The sequence below is a fragment of the Caretta caretta genome, chromosome 15, assembly GCF_965140235.1.
Source record: "Caretta caretta isolate rCarCar2 chromosome 15, rCarCar1.hap1, whole genome shotgun sequence".
Taxonomy (NCBI): domain Eukaryota; kingdom Metazoa; phylum Chordata; order Testudines; family Cheloniidae; genus Caretta; species Caretta caretta.
In genome coordinates, this window is record NC_134220.1 from 16,095,035 (window position 1) to 16,111,554 (window position 16,520).

Consider the following 16,520-nt stretch of genomic DNA (forward strand, 5'->3'; position numbering starts at 1 on the left):
CAAAGCAAGTTGTTAAAGTGATTCATGGCAGACTCTCTCAATCTGTTTAAGAAAAAGAAAAGGTAAAGCAAGGCTTGAGTAGCCAAGCAACCTCAAAGCCTGACCACTGTTGCCATGGGAAGCTTTATCAATGACGCAGTGGCTGAAATTGTCCTTTTCTTGTAATTGAGGGCTACAGTTAGAAGAAAAGGGAGTTTTCCAGACAGGCAGCCCCCTCCTGCAGAGAATCAGCAAGGAGCAGACTGGAATTAAGTCTCATTCACACACACACAAAGGTCTGATCAAAATGGGATTGACAAAAACTAGTCACTTTCAAAACATAAATCTGAGTCCTTTTGAGGCTCTGTCTTCGAAAGGATTTGCCTTACCACAACCAGACTACAGGTAAGTTGAATGCAATTCTTGACCTGAAGACAGAATGTACTTGCTGTAGTGTTTCCTGATTTGTTTAATCTGGCAGAAGTATTTGCTACATTTGACCAAGCAGAGTTACAAAAGCAAACCCTGACACCCAAGAGATGTACCTATTAGTGATGATTTGCATACAAAGTTAAAGTAGAGGGCTCTTCATTTCACTTCAGTGATGCATTGTGGGTCCAATCTGAAACTGAATCTTGCATCTTTCAGCATTTCCCAAGTAAAGAGAACAGTCAGGAGACTGATTTAATGTTTAGGATGCTGTAACGGGTCTCAGCTTGTTTAGAGCAAGGTGGGTTTTAAAGACAAATTAGACTGGAGAATAAAGTAGGGTGCACTACTTACTTGCTCTTGGGACTTTAGAGATGGACAAAAAAAACCAAGGACAAACTATGTAACATTCAGTGGTCAGGTTTTAACATGAGAATAGCTGTATAAAGAAAACTGTGGGCATGAACTAATTCCTCCCTTGGAGTGTAAAAGGCTTCAGTACATCCCGAAGAACAGATGCATGACAAATATATCTTTGTGCAGGAAAGGGAAATATTTCTTAAACATCCTATAGCAAACGTGACTGACTGAGTTTCCCTTTCCTCCTGCCTGGTGCATTTCCCCTCTTTGCACAGATGGGTTCTAACTACATTTGCAGGGTATGAACTGTAGCTGACATTCAGATTCATAGCTCTAGTAGTTCATTTAGCACTGTGGTTCTCAAACTGTGGGTCGGGACCCCAAAATGGGTTGTGACACCATTTTAATGAGGTCACCAGGGCTGGCATTAGACTTGCTGGGGCCAAAGCCAAAACCTGAGCCCCATCCCCCAGGGTCAAAACTGGAGCCCCACTGTCCAGGGCTGAAGCCAAAGCCTGAGGGCTTCAGTGCTGGGTCGTGGGGCTCAGGTTACAGGCCCCCCACCTGGGGCTGAAGCCCTTGGGCTTTGGCCTCCCCTGCCTGGGGTAGTAGGGCTGGGCTTTGGCAGGACTTGGGTGGGCTCAGGCTTCGGTCTCCCCCTCCTGGGGTCGTGTAGTAATTTTTGTTGTCAGAAGGGGGCCGTGGTGCAATAAAGTTTGAGAACCCCTGATTTAGCAGACAAAGGCCAAGCAGGGAGACACCTTTTCTCCAGCCCAGCATGTGGAAGGCAATGAGAGGGTGGTGAGGAGTTTTTGTTAATCTCAACATAGCTGGCATGAATGCTGAAAAATGCAGTCTTTGAAGATGTTTTCTTTTATAAGCAACAGCCTGTCCAAACAATGGGATTATTTGACGAAGTCTGTAAAGTATTGAATGAACTCCCTGACAAGGCTAGAACCTGGGCAAGGTCCCTGCTAGTCACAAGAATGTAGAGTTTCATTGAACATTCATTTCTTTTGTATGTTTGTGTTGACAGCATTTGCGAAATGTCCTTTTTTCAGCTCAGATACACTTAGTAGAAACTGAGTGGCAAAGAGGATAGGTAATAGTGTCCCACTCTTAAGGTACCAGCTCATCCTGGGCCTGATCCAAAGCTCATGGAAGTCAATGGGAATGTTTCCATAGACTTCATAGGCTTTGGATCAGGTCCACTGAGCCTGGTTTCGAAGTTGTTACAGTGAGTTGAAGTTGAAGTTGAAGTTTGAAGTTGTTACAACCTGATGGCTGTTCAGGGGCCTGTGTGAAATGACTTGGCGGCTCTTGATCCATTTCCTAAGGTGCTTCTGTCACAAAACCTACAACGACCACTACTCATTTTGTTAGCAGTTCCAGCAGCGAGGCTAAGAACTGAACAGTCCATAGAGAAGAAACTGCCCACTTTCCACTAGGAGTGATCCATCTGTGATCTGTCTCAGCCATGGAGGTGCAATTTAAATGCATCTTGCATTGCTGCTGCCCGTGTCATGCCTGTTCTCTGAGGTCAAATAGCTGAGTGCTTGTCAGAAACACAAATTTAATCGGAATTTTTTTTTCAAAAACAAAGGCCCCAGCCCTAAACTTTGGGAGCTGGAAGTGCTCAGTCAGCCCTTGGCAGGATCAGGCCCAAACCTCATTCTGATTAAAGCAGGACTTTCTAATGTCTTCAGTTATTTCTCCAGTGCTCAGTTATGATTTTTATTTTGTTTGTGACTCTATGTAGAAATAAAAAGCATCCAAACCTCAGGCTTTTATCCTGATTCCGGCTCCAGTGATGTTACTGTTAGTGTTCTTCCAGGTTATTTTATAAAGGCTGGCATAGGAAAGCCCATCAAGGGACGTAGAGCCATGAGATTCAGAATAAAGAAACTTTCAGAAGAAGTGGGCCAATTTTTTTTGTTAGTGTAAAAGGGCTCAGCTCCAGTCTTTCAGGAGAATTTTGTCCACTCACATAAGCAGAGCATGTGGCCCATTATTGGCAGAATGATGCTATTTTTAGTGAGAGACATGCACAGAAGTAAGGCTTTTTTCATATAAGAGGTCTGGCTACAGTAATTGTTTCAGATGTTGCTTTTAAGTGGATGCAGCCCTATGGTGGTGTACAGCTAGCTATGCTTCTAGAAGGTTGCTCTTTTAAAGCAAGTTTCCCTATAAGGTGTTGATTTTTTATAGGATTGGTTCAAGGGGAAAACACAAACCATTTGATACTTAACGCCAGTACCAAAAATGGTTGTTCAAAATATTGCTGGTCAGAGTGCAAATCTTGTTTTGTTTATTTAGGCCTCAAGTCCACAAACACTTTCACATGGACACAGCTTTACCCTCATTAGTGGGACTGCTCACATGATAAAGCTAGATACGGGCGTGTTTGCAGGATTGGGGCTTTATTCCTGGCTCAGGGAAAATTCCCATTGGAGTCAATGAGGTTTTGCCTGAGGAAAATGAGTAAGGACTGCAGGTCTGTTAACTCCTTTCGTTACCCACAGGGGATCAACCATAGTTAGATTAATTAGAGTGACAGTGTAGTGCGAGGGGAAATGATAACAACAGGCCCAGATATACCCTCATTGCCTTTTCTGGAGTTAGTATGAGGATTCGTATTCTCATTTTTTGTTTTTTATAAAGGACACAAATAAGACACCACACAAATTACAAGCCAGTGTTGGTAGATTTCTTGCAAAATGTACACATTTAAATACATTTACAGTTTATAAGGTTACAATGTTTACAAACAAAAGTTGCAAAGATGAAACACAGAATATTTCACTCTTGTACCAAAATCACATATTATGTCACAATAACAGTATTGTAGCTCTCATTTAAGACACTGACAGTTTAAGAACTGCACCTTTTTACTGAGGAAACAATTCTACACATATGGAGTTTGCTTAATGATCACATAGGCTCAGATCCTGCAAACATGCTTGTGTTTAAGCATGAAGTTTTATCTCCAGTGGGACTAATCATGTGCTTAACGTTAACCACATACATAAGTGTTTGCAGGATCAAGGTCCTAGTTTCTCAAGCCTCTGTGTATTGACACCACTACTTTTTTATGTTTACTAAGCAAAGCAAGAACAATATGGATGAAGCCCTATTGCAAAACTACAGATCCAGTTAAATCACAAGTCTCAGCAACAATGGCAAATATTCAGAGTTGACATACCCATGTATATTATACGTTTGTGATGGAACCATTAGGCTGTAATTAAGGTTTAGTGTTATACTACGAGGGAGACTAATGTGTAGAGTGTTTCCTTATTAGTTGGAGGCAGAAAGTAGTTCCTTATGGAGTCCATCAGGGTCGGCAGAAGTGTGCTGAGTTGGTATAAGAGTACTGTTACATGGCCTCGAACTTTTGTCATTGTTTTTAGGGTTTGCATTAGGAACTGTCACACTTACTCAGTCCCTAATCCCTTGTTTCACATACATCTAAGTCAGGAAATCCCAAGTTGTGGAGCAAAAATTAGTCATCCTTCCTCCCCTGGTGATAAAAGTTATGGTGGCTATGGGAGCCATAACCTAGCATTTCTTGATTATTGCATGTAAAGTCTCAGCCATAATATCAGGTTAAGAATTTTTTGCATTTCTTTGTTTGCTTTTAAAATAAAGAATGGTGTTAGTAAATTTAACTGCTGTTGCAAAACCAAACATGCATTTTCACATTAAATTGTGCCCCTGCTGAGCACACAAAATTTGATATTGGCAGCAAGACGGACTCAGTAAGATGGCAATCAAGACCTTGCTGAGTCCTTTACATTACTTGTAAAGTGACATTGGAAGAAGCCTACTTGGCCCAACCATATTCTATTCACCATTAATGCTTCCAATTTCAAATTGTGCATGCAAAGCATGGGCCAGAGCAAGTACACATTGTATGCTATAATGATTTCATATTCAAGTAAACATAGACTAGGAATGGATTAAGGAGGAGGGATGCTTGGCTGGCCTGAGAGTACAGAGCAATCAAGGTTAAAACTCATCTTACATTGTATTTGAATGCACAGTGCTTCAGGTGCAGATGGATCAGTGCCTATACCTGAAGGACTGTCCCAATTAGAGGAAAATCAAAGATCCCAGTCCATGATTGTTCTAAACCAATTTTCTTCAAACATAGCCGGGCAGAGGTTAATTGTCTAAACTGAGGAATTAAGACCAAGGTTAGTTTGAATCTTTAAAAAGAACTTAAATTTTATTTCAGACAAATTGAAAATTTTTTTTAAATAATGAAAAAACAAATAAACCCACCACTGTTACAATAAGCCAGATGCAGGTATTTTCTTTACAAGAAAATAAATAAAAGACATTTCAACCCAAAGGGTCTGGTTTTTTTTAAGAAAATGTGAAAGGACTGAAAATGTTTTATGAGGAAAGTTAGTGTAATAGTGGCACAATTCATTATCATCACACAGATCAGTTGATAAGAGACATAAAAATGTGAAGTCTTGTAAAAGAATCCATTAAAAAAGCCAAATCGCACCCATGACGTTCAAATTTGAAGGAGGTGATGACAAAGTCCTACTGGGGGAATGTTCAGGGCACCTGCCCCTAGGCAAAGATGTTTGATAGCACAAGCCATTTGATGCACTAACAGATGCAAACTCCTCTCTTATTTTTGCAGATACATTATACTATAAACTCCTATGCACTAAGGGTTGTTCTCGACCCAAAATGGGAGAACAATTTGTTAGCTGTGCATGATGCCCCAGCATACCCCCTCTCCTTCCAAAGTTTGTCTCAAACAACCAGACACTGGTTGTTAATTACCAAATTGCAGTACTGAGCTGTCACCTATTCCTGCCCCAAATAGTTCCGACATCTTTACAATAACAAAACATGCAGCCAGAATATAAAAATATACATATAAAATATAGACAATCTTGTTTGTTTTTATTTAAAAACCAGGGTTAACAAATAAGGAGTGTTGAGTTCTGAAATAGTTCTGTAAAATCCTGTACCAGAATCGTCCTAACTGCTTAGACTGATGGCCCGCAGAGTTTAGGTTAGTTAATTTCATTAGCCATGTGCTCACTCGGGTCTGTACAGCGGCAAGGCAGCACATTACAACAGCAGAATTAAGCTTTTTAAATTAAAAAAAAAAATACAGGAAGGGAAGGATGATTCCTCCTGCTGCTATGGCTAGGGAGATGAAGTCGCTGCTTAAGAGGTTTTGTTTTAAGGGAGTTCTCATTTCTCCACCATCGGATGGAGACTTTATCTCATTCTCTAATGCTATCTAACCAATCCCGTAGGTCATTTTTGGGGCAGCAATAACAATCAAAATTAAATAAGCAGGTGCGGGTTTGTAACTAGCCACGAACTAGTTTTAAACCCCCCCGAGCCCCTGCTCTGTGGTCCACATTCCTGCAGTAACAGGTTAACTCGCGTTCAGGTTACACAGCATACATCTCAAAACAAACCAGGCACTGGATGACCGGCCGATTTACCGCTCATCCCGGAGGAGGCAGAAGGGCCGGGAAGAGAGACGGAATTCATGCCGGTGGTCCTTTTTGTTTGACGCTTGTCAAAGGCTCAAACAGGGGCGAGCTCCTGGCGCGTCCAGGCGCGCAGCGGGGCTGGTCTTGTCCCAACGAGAGCGGGCCCTGCGCACAGTCCACTTCGGAGCTCGCCTCCCCGGAGCCATTTCAAGCACCCCCGGGGAGGGAACCGGGCACAGGGCAGGGTCCAGCGGCTGCTCTGGGTCCGGCGGGGAGCTGCAGCCCGGCTCGGTCCCTGGCCCCTCAGACGTAGTTCTTCTTGTCGTACTCCCCGTTGGAGGCGGGCCGCCGGGTGGAGGCCGAGTACTTGACGGGGAAGGCGTTCTCGCCGTCCCCGGAGCAGGAGCAGGAGCAGCAAATCAGGCTGCCCCCGAGGAGCAGCAGAGCCGTGGCCGCCCAGCCGATGTAGAGGGCCGCCCCCATCTCCCGCTTCCTGGACTTGGGCACGTTGGGGTCGTAGAAGCCGCTGATGATGATGTTGGCGAACCAGCAGACGGGGATGAGGACCAGCACCCCGCAGAGGATGTACAGGACCCCGCCGGCCATGACGATCCAGGACTTGGCCTTGCCGGCTCGGACGCAGGTGGTGCACTGGGCCCCCACCACGGTCACCATCAGCGCCACCAGCCCCAGCAGGGCCACCAGGACGGTGAGCGCCCGGCCCGCCTGCACCTCGGGGTCCAGCGCCAGGATGGAGTCGTAGACTTTGCACTGCATCTGCCCGGTGCTCTGCACCACGCAGTTCATCCACAGCCCTTCCCAGGTGGTCTGCGCCACCACGATGTGGCCGTCGGCGAAGGCGGACACCTGCCACATGGGCAAGCCGCAGGCCAGGATGACCCCCACCCAGCCCAGGATGCCCAGCCCCAGCCCCAGGATCTCCCGCGCTGCCGAGCTCATGCTGCTCCCCCGGGTTCCCCAGCGGCTCCGCGCTCACCGGCCAGTGGCTTCGCGCTGCCTCGGGAGCGGGCTTGGGTGGCGATTGCCAGCCTGGGGCCGGCTATTTGAAGCCGCAGGGCGGGCCCCTCCCACCTCCGGCCAGTCCCAGGCAGCGAGGGGCTGCGTGGAAGGAAGCCGGAGCGCGTGTGAATGACAAATGCTTGGAAGGAGGTTTTTTTTGGGGGGGGGGGCGGCAGGACAAGAGGCTGGAAAGGAGCCAGCTGCAGACGCTGCAGCTTCGTCTTCCCCTTCCAGGGGCTGATCCGCGGCATGGGGGGGGGGGTCCCCTGTGTGGTTAAGGGTGGGGCTCCATGGGTGGGTGGGAGCCTACGCCGGCTCTTGCATTGTGACAGTGAGGCAGGATGCGGACAGAATGGGCCCCACATGATGGAGAGGGAAGTGACAGTCACAGTGGAAGATGAAGTCACTTCAGTTACCCCTTCTGTGCTTCACTTTTCTGGCACGGGGGGGAAGGGGAACCTGACGTCTCCTTTCCCTTGTCTGCGCGCCTGGACTTCACCCTCGGCTGTTATTAGTGAGTCGCTTTCCCGCACTACTGCAAGGGGTTTGTGTGGAAGAGGCTCCGCAGACATTGGATTAGTTTGGCTGGGCGTCAGCCGTGAACTGTTTGCAAATCGTCCCTTTCACAACTGACCCTTGCTGAAACCGCTGCTGTTATCTCGGCCTGGTCGTCCAGAAAGCACAGAGATGCTGTCGCAGCTGTTACTGATTATGGACAACATGTGGGGTGCTGTGTTGTAGCCCATTTGGTCCCAGGATAGTAGAGGGACAAGGTGGGTGAGGTAATGTCTTTTAATGGACCAACTTCTGTTGGTGAGAGAAGAGAGGAGCTTTCCACTGCACAGAGCTCTTCTTTGGGTCCTTGGACAAAAGGCCATTCTTGGTTGGATCATTCTAATTGCTCCTGAAAACCTTAGATCTTCCTAAATGACTAAAGGGTAGTATTCAGAGTAGCCGCCCTGTTAGTCTGTATTCGCAAAAAGAACAGGAGGACTTGTGGCACCTTAGAGACTAACCAATTTATTGGAGCATCAGCTTTCCTGAGCTACAGCTCACTTCATCCTTGCAAAGAAATTCTCTCATGCATCCGATGAAGCCAGCTGTAGCTCAGGAAAGCTGATGCTCCAATAAATTGGTTAGTCTCTAAGGTGCCACAAGTCCTCCTTTTCTTTTTGCGAAGGGTAGTAGTTGTTCAACACGATGATAACCTTAACAAGCAACAGGAAGGATTTCAAAGAAGGCTGAGAGAAATAATGAGGGGACGGGATGTTTTTTATTGACAAAGCCTATGGTGGCAAGTTCAAAGAGAGGCCGCTGAGCTCTCCCTGGGCAGAAGCACAACAGCCTGTGCTATGTGACTAATAGTGCAGAATTGTTCATTTCCTCAGTCGAAGAACTAAATGCATTTGCCAAAAAAGGCATAACATTGAATACACATTGCGTACAGCACAAAAGTCTAAGCAAATTCCATGCCGACATGTAGTTATGAGAAACCTTCTCCAAGAACAATGCACTATACGTTATACATGGAATCTTCTCATCCTGTTTCTTTACCCAGTGATTACTTTAATATTCTAGCTAAAATACTGGTGAAGAGACTTCTGCATTCATGAAGATCAATCTGTTTTATACTGGGGAGGACAACAGGAAAGGAAAGATGCCCATTGTCCAGTGATGACCTACATGTTTGAAGGAGACACATTTGACTGATTACTCACTTGATCATTTTTGTTATGTGAGTGTCAACAGTGAGCTCAGTGCACAAAAAGAGTTTGACTGGGTTAAGTTGGGGGTATTCACAGGAGATTTCACCAGCAATGCAACCATTAATCCAATGGACAAGAACTTTGACGTTTTAGTTCTAATGCATTAATTAAAACCAATGATATGATTTCTGATTTATCCATAGAGCCTTTGGCTTATGTGTTAAGATAACTGATGTTAGCTGATTGGAAGGAATCCATCTAGGTATATGATTTCATGATTTGCTGTTGCCACTTTGATTTATATGGCTTATTAGATGGAACTAGTGTCAAGACACCTAAATACTTGGGGAAATTTATCTTGTGAATATTCTGGTTTAAGAATTAATTGGGGAAAGCTTGTTGCAGCATAGGGCTCCTTGAATAAGCTTCCACTGACATGGAATATTGATGTGATCAAATTGTTAGGAATATAGAAGTGGAATCAAAGTGGCAGAGATACAGGTGAGAGGCAATGTCTTTAAAGAGTTGGTTTATGTGTTTTGTAACTAGCTGATTCATAAACTATGAGACAAAAATGGAGGTTGGACTCTTTGACTACCAGAACTATTATCCTTGCAAATAAATTCTCTTGTATAATCCCTGCAATCAGTGCGTTAATTGGCTCACACATTCTTTGTAAACTGCCTGCAAAATCCCTTGGCGAGGAACTCAGATGCAGTGAGTAGGATATGGCTCGACAGCATTCATCACCATATATTTTTTGACAAGAATCCATGCCCAATTTTGGGCTTAAATACCGCCCTCTGTTCTTGTTTCTATTGGTGTCAAGGTTAGGCGCCGTCAGCCATTTTGAATTTTTTTTAAAATTATTTTTTATGTTTGAATAGGGGGAATGTTGCATGCTTGTGCCTTGATACAGTTAGTTGATTGTTTAGAGAAAAAGGTTGAAAGAATAGAGTCAGATTTATTAGGCGCATAACTGTAAGTAGCAACAGCTGTCACGGCATTAATGATCATTTGTTAATTCATCATTGAACTGTAAGAACATCATGAGTTTTAACAAAAAGGAACTCAGATGCTTGTTTGCAAAGACATGGTTTATAAATAGTAATTTTATGACTTAACATCCCCCATGAAACATCAAACTGATCTGTGCTTCCTTTTAGGCAATCACAGCCCTTTTCTCCTCTGGTTGTTGAAATTAATTCCGTTCTGTGTGCAGCGGCTTTAGTAGGCGTTCCAAGGTATAGGACAGAGCACAAGAGATCCCCAAACTTTACAGCAACTATGCCCTTTTATTTGCCTAAATCTTCAACTAGACCGGCCAGCGCCCAGCAACTCCCACTCAACTGTATATGCTCAAACCTGCGGGAAAGCTTGTGCAGCTTCTCACAGCCTTGAGGCTGAGGACTGGAGGAACCAAAGATCTCTTGAGGGTTTGAGCACATGCAACCGTTTGGGAGGTAGGCCACAAGGATACATCAGGGCCCAGCACACAAACTCACCCAGGGACGGAGAGGAAGCCTAATCTGTACCCATCACAAAAGCCTGAAGTAACAGTACTCATATGAAATACCAATGGCTGGAACCAGTATGTAGCACAGCAGCTGTGCTAAACTTGCCACTGATTCTCATCAAATTGTAACCAATTTGTTTTATACTGTGCTTGCTAAGATCATAAAATCATAGAATATCAGGGTGGGAAGGGACCTCAGGAGGTATCTAGTTGAACCCCCTGCTCAAAGCAGGACCAGTCCCCAACTAAATCATCCCAGACAGGGCTTTGTCAAGCCTGACCTTAAAAATCTCTAAGGAAGGAGATTCCACCGCCTCCCTAGGTAACCCATTCCAGTGCTTCATCACCCTCTTAGTGAAAACGTTTTTCCTAATATCCAACCTAAATCTCCCCCACTGCAACTTGAGACCATTACTCCTTGTTCTGTCATCTGCTCCCACTGGGAACAGTCTAGAGCCATCCTCTTTGGAACCCCCTTTCAGGTAGTTGAAAGCAGCTACCAAATCCTTCCTCATTCTTCTCTTCTGCAGACTAAATAATCCCAGTTCCCTCAGCCTCTCCTCGAAAGTCATTTGCTCTAGTCCCCTAATAATTTTTGTTGCCCTCTGCTGGACTCTTTCCAATTTTTCCACATCCTTCTTGTAGTGTGGGGCCAAAACTGGACACAGTACTCCAGATGAGGCCTCACCAATGCTGAATAGAGGGGAATGATCATGTCCCTTGATGTGCTGGCAATGCTCCTACTTACACAGTCCAAAATGCTTTTAGCCTTTTTGGCAACAAGGGCACACTGTTGACTCATATCCAGCTTCTCGTCCACTATAACCCCTAGGTCCTTTTCTGCAGAACTGCTGCCTAGCTACTCAGTCCCTAGTCTGTAGCAGTGCATGGGATTTTTCCATCCTAAGTGCAGGACTCTGCACTTGTCCTTGTTGAACCTCATCAGATTTCATTTGGTCCAATCCTCTAATTTGTCTAGATGCCTCTGTATCCTATCTCTACCCTCCAGCGTATTTACCTCTCCTCCCAGTTTAGTGTCATCTGGAAACTTGCTGAGGGTGCAATCCACGCCATCATCCAGATCATTAATAAAGATATTGAACAAAACCGGCCACAGGAGTGATCTTGGGGTACTCTGCTTGATACCGGCTGCCAAATAAGCATAGAGTCATTGACCGCTACCCTTTGAGCCCGATGATCTAGCCAGCTTTCTATCCACCTTATAATCCATTCATCCAGCCCATACTTCTTTAACTTGCTGGCAAGAATACTGTGGGAGACCGTATCAAAAGCTTTGCTAAAGTCAAGGAATAACACGTCCACTGCTTTCCCCTCATCCACAGAGCCAGTTATCTCATCATAGAAGGCAATTAGGTTAGTCAGGCATGACTTGCCCTTGGTGAATCCATGCTGACTGTTCCTGATCACTTTCCTCTCCTTGAAGTGCTTCAAAATTGATTCCTTGAGGACCTCCTCCATGATTTTTTCCAGGGACTGAGGTGAGGCTGACTGTCCTGTAGTTCCCCGGATTCTCCTTCTTCCCTTTTTTAAAAATGGGCACTACATTAGCTTTTTTCCAGTCATCTGGGACCTCCCCTGATCACCATGAGTTTTCAAAGATAATGGCCAATGGCTCTGCAAACATATCCACCAACTCCTTTAGCATCCTCAGATGCAGTGCATCCAACCCCATGGACTTGTGCTCATCCAGCTTTTCTAAACAGTCTTGAACCACTTCTTTCTCCACAGAGAGCTGGTCACCTCCTCCCCATACTGTGCTGCCCAGTGCAGTAGTCTGGGAGCTGACCTTGTTTGTGAATACAGAGGCAAAAAAAGCATTGAGTAAATTAGCTTTTTCCACATCCTCTATCACTAGGTTGCCTCCCCCATTCAGTAAGGGACCCACACTTTCCCTGACCTTCTTCTTGTTGCTAACATACCTGCAGAAACCCTTCTTGTTACTCTTAACATCCCTTGCTAGCTGCAACTCCAAGTGTGATTTGGCCTTCCTGATTTCACTCCTGCATGCCTGAGCAATATTTTTATATTCCTCCCTGGTCATTTGTCCAAGCTTCCACTTCTTGTAAGCTTCTTTTTTGTGTTTAAGATCAGCAAGGATTTCACTGTTAAGACAAGCTGGTCGCCTGCCATATTTTCTATTCTTTCTACACATTGGGATGGTTTGTTCCTGCAACCCCAATAAGGTTTCCTTAAAATACAGCCAGCTGTCCTGGACTCCTTTCCCTCTCATGTTATTCTCCCAGGGGATCCTGCCCATCAGTTCCCTGAGGGAGTCAAAATCTGCTTTTCTGAAGTCCAGGGTCCGTATTCTGCTGCTCTCCTTTCTTCCTTTTGTCAGGATCCTGAACTTGACCATCTCATGGTCACTGCTTCCCAGGTTCCCATCCACTTTTGCTTCCCCTACTAATTCTTCCTTGTTTGTGAACAGCAGGTCAAGAAGAGGTCTGCCCCTAGTTGGTTCCTCCAGCACTTGCACCTGGAAATTGTCCCCTACATTTTCCACTGGATTGTCTGTGCACTGCTGTATTGTTCTCCCAGCAGATATCGGGGTGATTGAAGTCCCCCATGAGAACAAGGGCCTGTGATCTAGTAACTTCTGTTAGTTGCCTGAAGAAAGCCTCGTCCACCTCATCCCCCTGCTCTGGTGGTCTATAGCAGACTCCCACCACGACATCATCGTTGTTGCTCACACTCCTAAATTTAATCCAGAGACTCTCAGGTTTTTCTGCAGTTTCATACTGAAGCTCTGAGCAGTCATACTGCTCTCTTACATACAATACAACTCCCCCATCTTTTCTGCCCTGCCTGTCCTTCCTGAACAGCTTATATCCATCCGTGACAGTACTCCAGTCATGTGAGTTATCCCACCAAGTCTCTGTTATTCCAATCACATCCATAATTCCAAGAGCAGAGATAAGAAGTTTGTTTCTTTCCCCACTTTTTAACAAATACAAGTGAAATTATATTAAGTTTTGTAAAGGAATAAACACTTTAAAAGACAAGCCTATCTGAAGAAACATTCCTTCATTTCAGAGTAGCAGCCGTGTTAGTCTGTATCCGCAAAAAGAAAAGGAGTACTTGTGACACCTTAGAGACTAACTAACAAACAAACAAACAAATAAATAAATAAAATAAATTTGTTAGTCTCTAAGGTGCCACAAGTACTCCATTCCTTCATTTAGCACTTTTGCATATGCGTTTCCATAAAAAATTGGCATGCAGAATCATCCCAGGGTTAAAATCACGGACAAACTGTTTAAAAAAGTAATTTATAGTGATAAAAAAGTTTCCCCCCTATGTTTTAGATTAACATTGGTAATTTTTTAGTGAGGACAATCTGAAGCAGCATGCTTTTGCAGCAAAGCCACTGTTAGCAAAAACAGCGTCTGTGAGGTAGTGGATCAGAGATAAGAAGACTGCTTTCCCCCCCACTTTTTAACAAATTATTAAGTTTTGTCAAGGAATAAACACTTTAAAAGACAAATCTATATGAAGACAGAGCCCTTTATTTAACACTTTTACATGTGTGTTTCAATAATAATAAAAAATGAGTATGCAGAAACACCCCAGAGATCAAACCACAGAACCTTAGTAACTGTAGTAACTTTTTATTTCTGATCCACTGGCTCACAGATGCTGTTTTTGCTGCAGCTTCAAGTTGTCCTCACTAAAAGCATAGGGAAAAGCTTTTAAAAACTTTTTGTTACTAAGGGTTTGTGTGTTTAACCCTGGGGTGCTTCTGAATGCTCATTTTTTATTGGAACACACATGTAAAAGTGTTAAATGGAGGGATGTTTCTTCAGATAGGCATGTCTTTCAAAGTGGTCTTCTTCTTTTCTTATCCACTAACTTAAAAAGGCTGCTTCAAATTGTTATCACTAAAAAATAACCAATGTTAGCAAAAGCATAGGGGAAAACTTTTTTTATTACTATAAATTACTTTGATAAACTGGTTTTGTCTGTGGTTTTAATCCTGGGGTGTTTCTGCATGCTCGCTTTTTGTTAAAACACCTGTAAATAAAAGGCTGTTTCTTCAAATAGGCTTGTCTTTTCAAGTAATTATAAAATAGAGCTTTATTCTTTTACAAAACTTAATATAACTTTTAATTGCTTTTGTTTAAAAAGAAACAAACTTCTTATCTCTATGTTCTGGACATCTAACAGCCTTCTTTAGCTCTAATTCACTGGCTAACAAAGCTGCTTTTGCAGCAGCTTCAAATTGTGCTCACCAAAAGCATAGGGAAAAACTTTTAAAAACTGTTTGTTACTAAGGGCTTATGGTTTTAACATTTATTAAAGCACCTATATAAAAGTGCTACATGGCGAGAAAGATGCTTGGGGTCTGTTTTTTTAAACAAGAATAAGGCAGTTAAAGGGGAGGAGCGGGGAGGGTAGAAAGGGGAGGGGAGAGGAAGGGAAGGAGATGGCTCTTGTTTAAAAATCTTGGGACTATAGGATTGGTTCAGGAAAATGTATGCTGTGACACACCTGTAGAACAGCACCTGATTGGTCCGATCCAAGGGCATAGATAACTAGCCTGAGGGGTTGTGAGCCTTGGCAGCTCCCTCTTTCCCCAGGGACAGTCACAAGGGTAAGATCTCTCTCTCTCTGACTTGACCACGTGATGCCTATCTTTGCCCTTTGCAAAGGGGCTTTCTTTTCCCTTTTCCTGCCATGTTCTCTCTTTTAACCTAACTTTATATTTTTCTATTTTATTTAACTCTTTTTAAATGCTCTTTTCTTAACCTGCCTTTATATTTAATAAACTTTTTAAATTTATCTCAACATTTTTTATTCTTTAATAACTTGCCAAACTAGTCCTTTAAAAACACCCCTCCTTACCAAACACCTTTCTTTTCTTTAATAACTTGCCTCTATTCTTTCAAGGTAAGCCTTTAAAAACAAAAATCTTTAATTTCTCTCTTTCTATTCTTTAATAACATGCCAAACTAGGCCTCTAAAATCATCTCTCCTTACTAAACCTAACCAAACAATCTTTCTTCTTTTTAATAACCGTTCTTTCCTTTTTTCCTCTAAGCCTAATCAAAGCTTTCTTTTTTTGAAAAAAACCCTCCTTTCCTTTAAGCTCTCTCTCTATTCTTTCAACCTTTTTCTTTAAACAATCAACCAAATGTATCAAAGCCGAAGCATGCAACATTCCACCTATTCAAACATAAAAAATAATAAAATGTTTTTCAAAATGGCTGATGGCACCAAACCTCAACACCAAAGGAAACGGGAATAGAGGGCGGGACATAAACCCAAAATGGGGCATGGAAACCTGTCAAAAAATACATGGTGATGAATGCTATTGAGCCATCTACTGTGAGTGAATGCCAGCAGCTGCTCTAAATACTTGAAGGCAGTTGTAGCGCAGCCAAGTTCCATTGCGCACATGGCAGTGGGCACAAGGCCGTGTGGAGACTTCTGTTTTCATTCAAACCAGGCTTGTTTTGGGTTTCATTTAAATCAATTACAAATTGGATTCAACTAAACCAAAATAAATGTTCACACTGGGGTTTGCACCAGTTTATCTCAGTTGGTTTAAAAATTAATTTAAGTTAAACAAATGCAACTTTCTTGTGTAGAGGAGACCATAGAATTCAGAGTCCCTGGCTATAGTCACTGCCTCTGATCCAGTCAGGTGTCAGCCTGCAACCCAGCATGGTCACTTAGGCCCAGATCCACAAACGTATTAAGGATAAATGCAAAGTAAAGCACACTGGAAAACATAATCCCAACTGTACGTATAAAATGATGGGGTCTATATTAGCTGTTACCACTCAAGAAAGAGATCTTAGAGTCACTGTGGATAGTTCTCTGAAAACATCCACTCAATGTACAGTGGCAGTCAAAAAAAGCAAATAGAATGCTGGGAATCATTAAGAAAGGGATAGATAATAAGACAGAAAATATCATATTGCCTCTATATAAATCCATGGTATGCCCACATCTTGAATACTGCGTGCAGATGTGGTTGCCCCATCTCAAAAAAGATATATTGGAATTGGAAAA

General features: G+C 43.4%; 2 protein-coding genes across 2 annotated transcripts in view; one reads left to right on the forward strand and one right to left on the reverse strand.

The window, feature by feature from the left end:
• The first annotated feature begins 291 nt into the window (after nucleotides 1–291).
• Nucleotides 292–16,520, forward strand: part of LOC125623172 (septin-2) — a 93,041-nt gene continuing 76,812 nt past the window's right edge. The window contains exon 1 of the mRNA XM_048822099.2: nucleotides 292–384. The gene's annotated coding sequence lies outside the window, so the exon portion shown is untranslated. The remainder of the gene's footprint in view (nucleotides 385–16,520) is intronic.
• CLDN5 (claudin 5) lies at nucleotides 3,454–7,401 on the reverse strand. The gene has a single exon (XM_048822108.2). It carries the CDS (start codon nucleotides 7,200–7,202, stop codon nucleotides 6,546–6,548), a length of 657 nt encoding a protein of 218 aa, XP_048678065.1. The 5' UTR covers nucleotides 7,203–7,401; the 3' UTR covers nucleotides 3,454–6,545.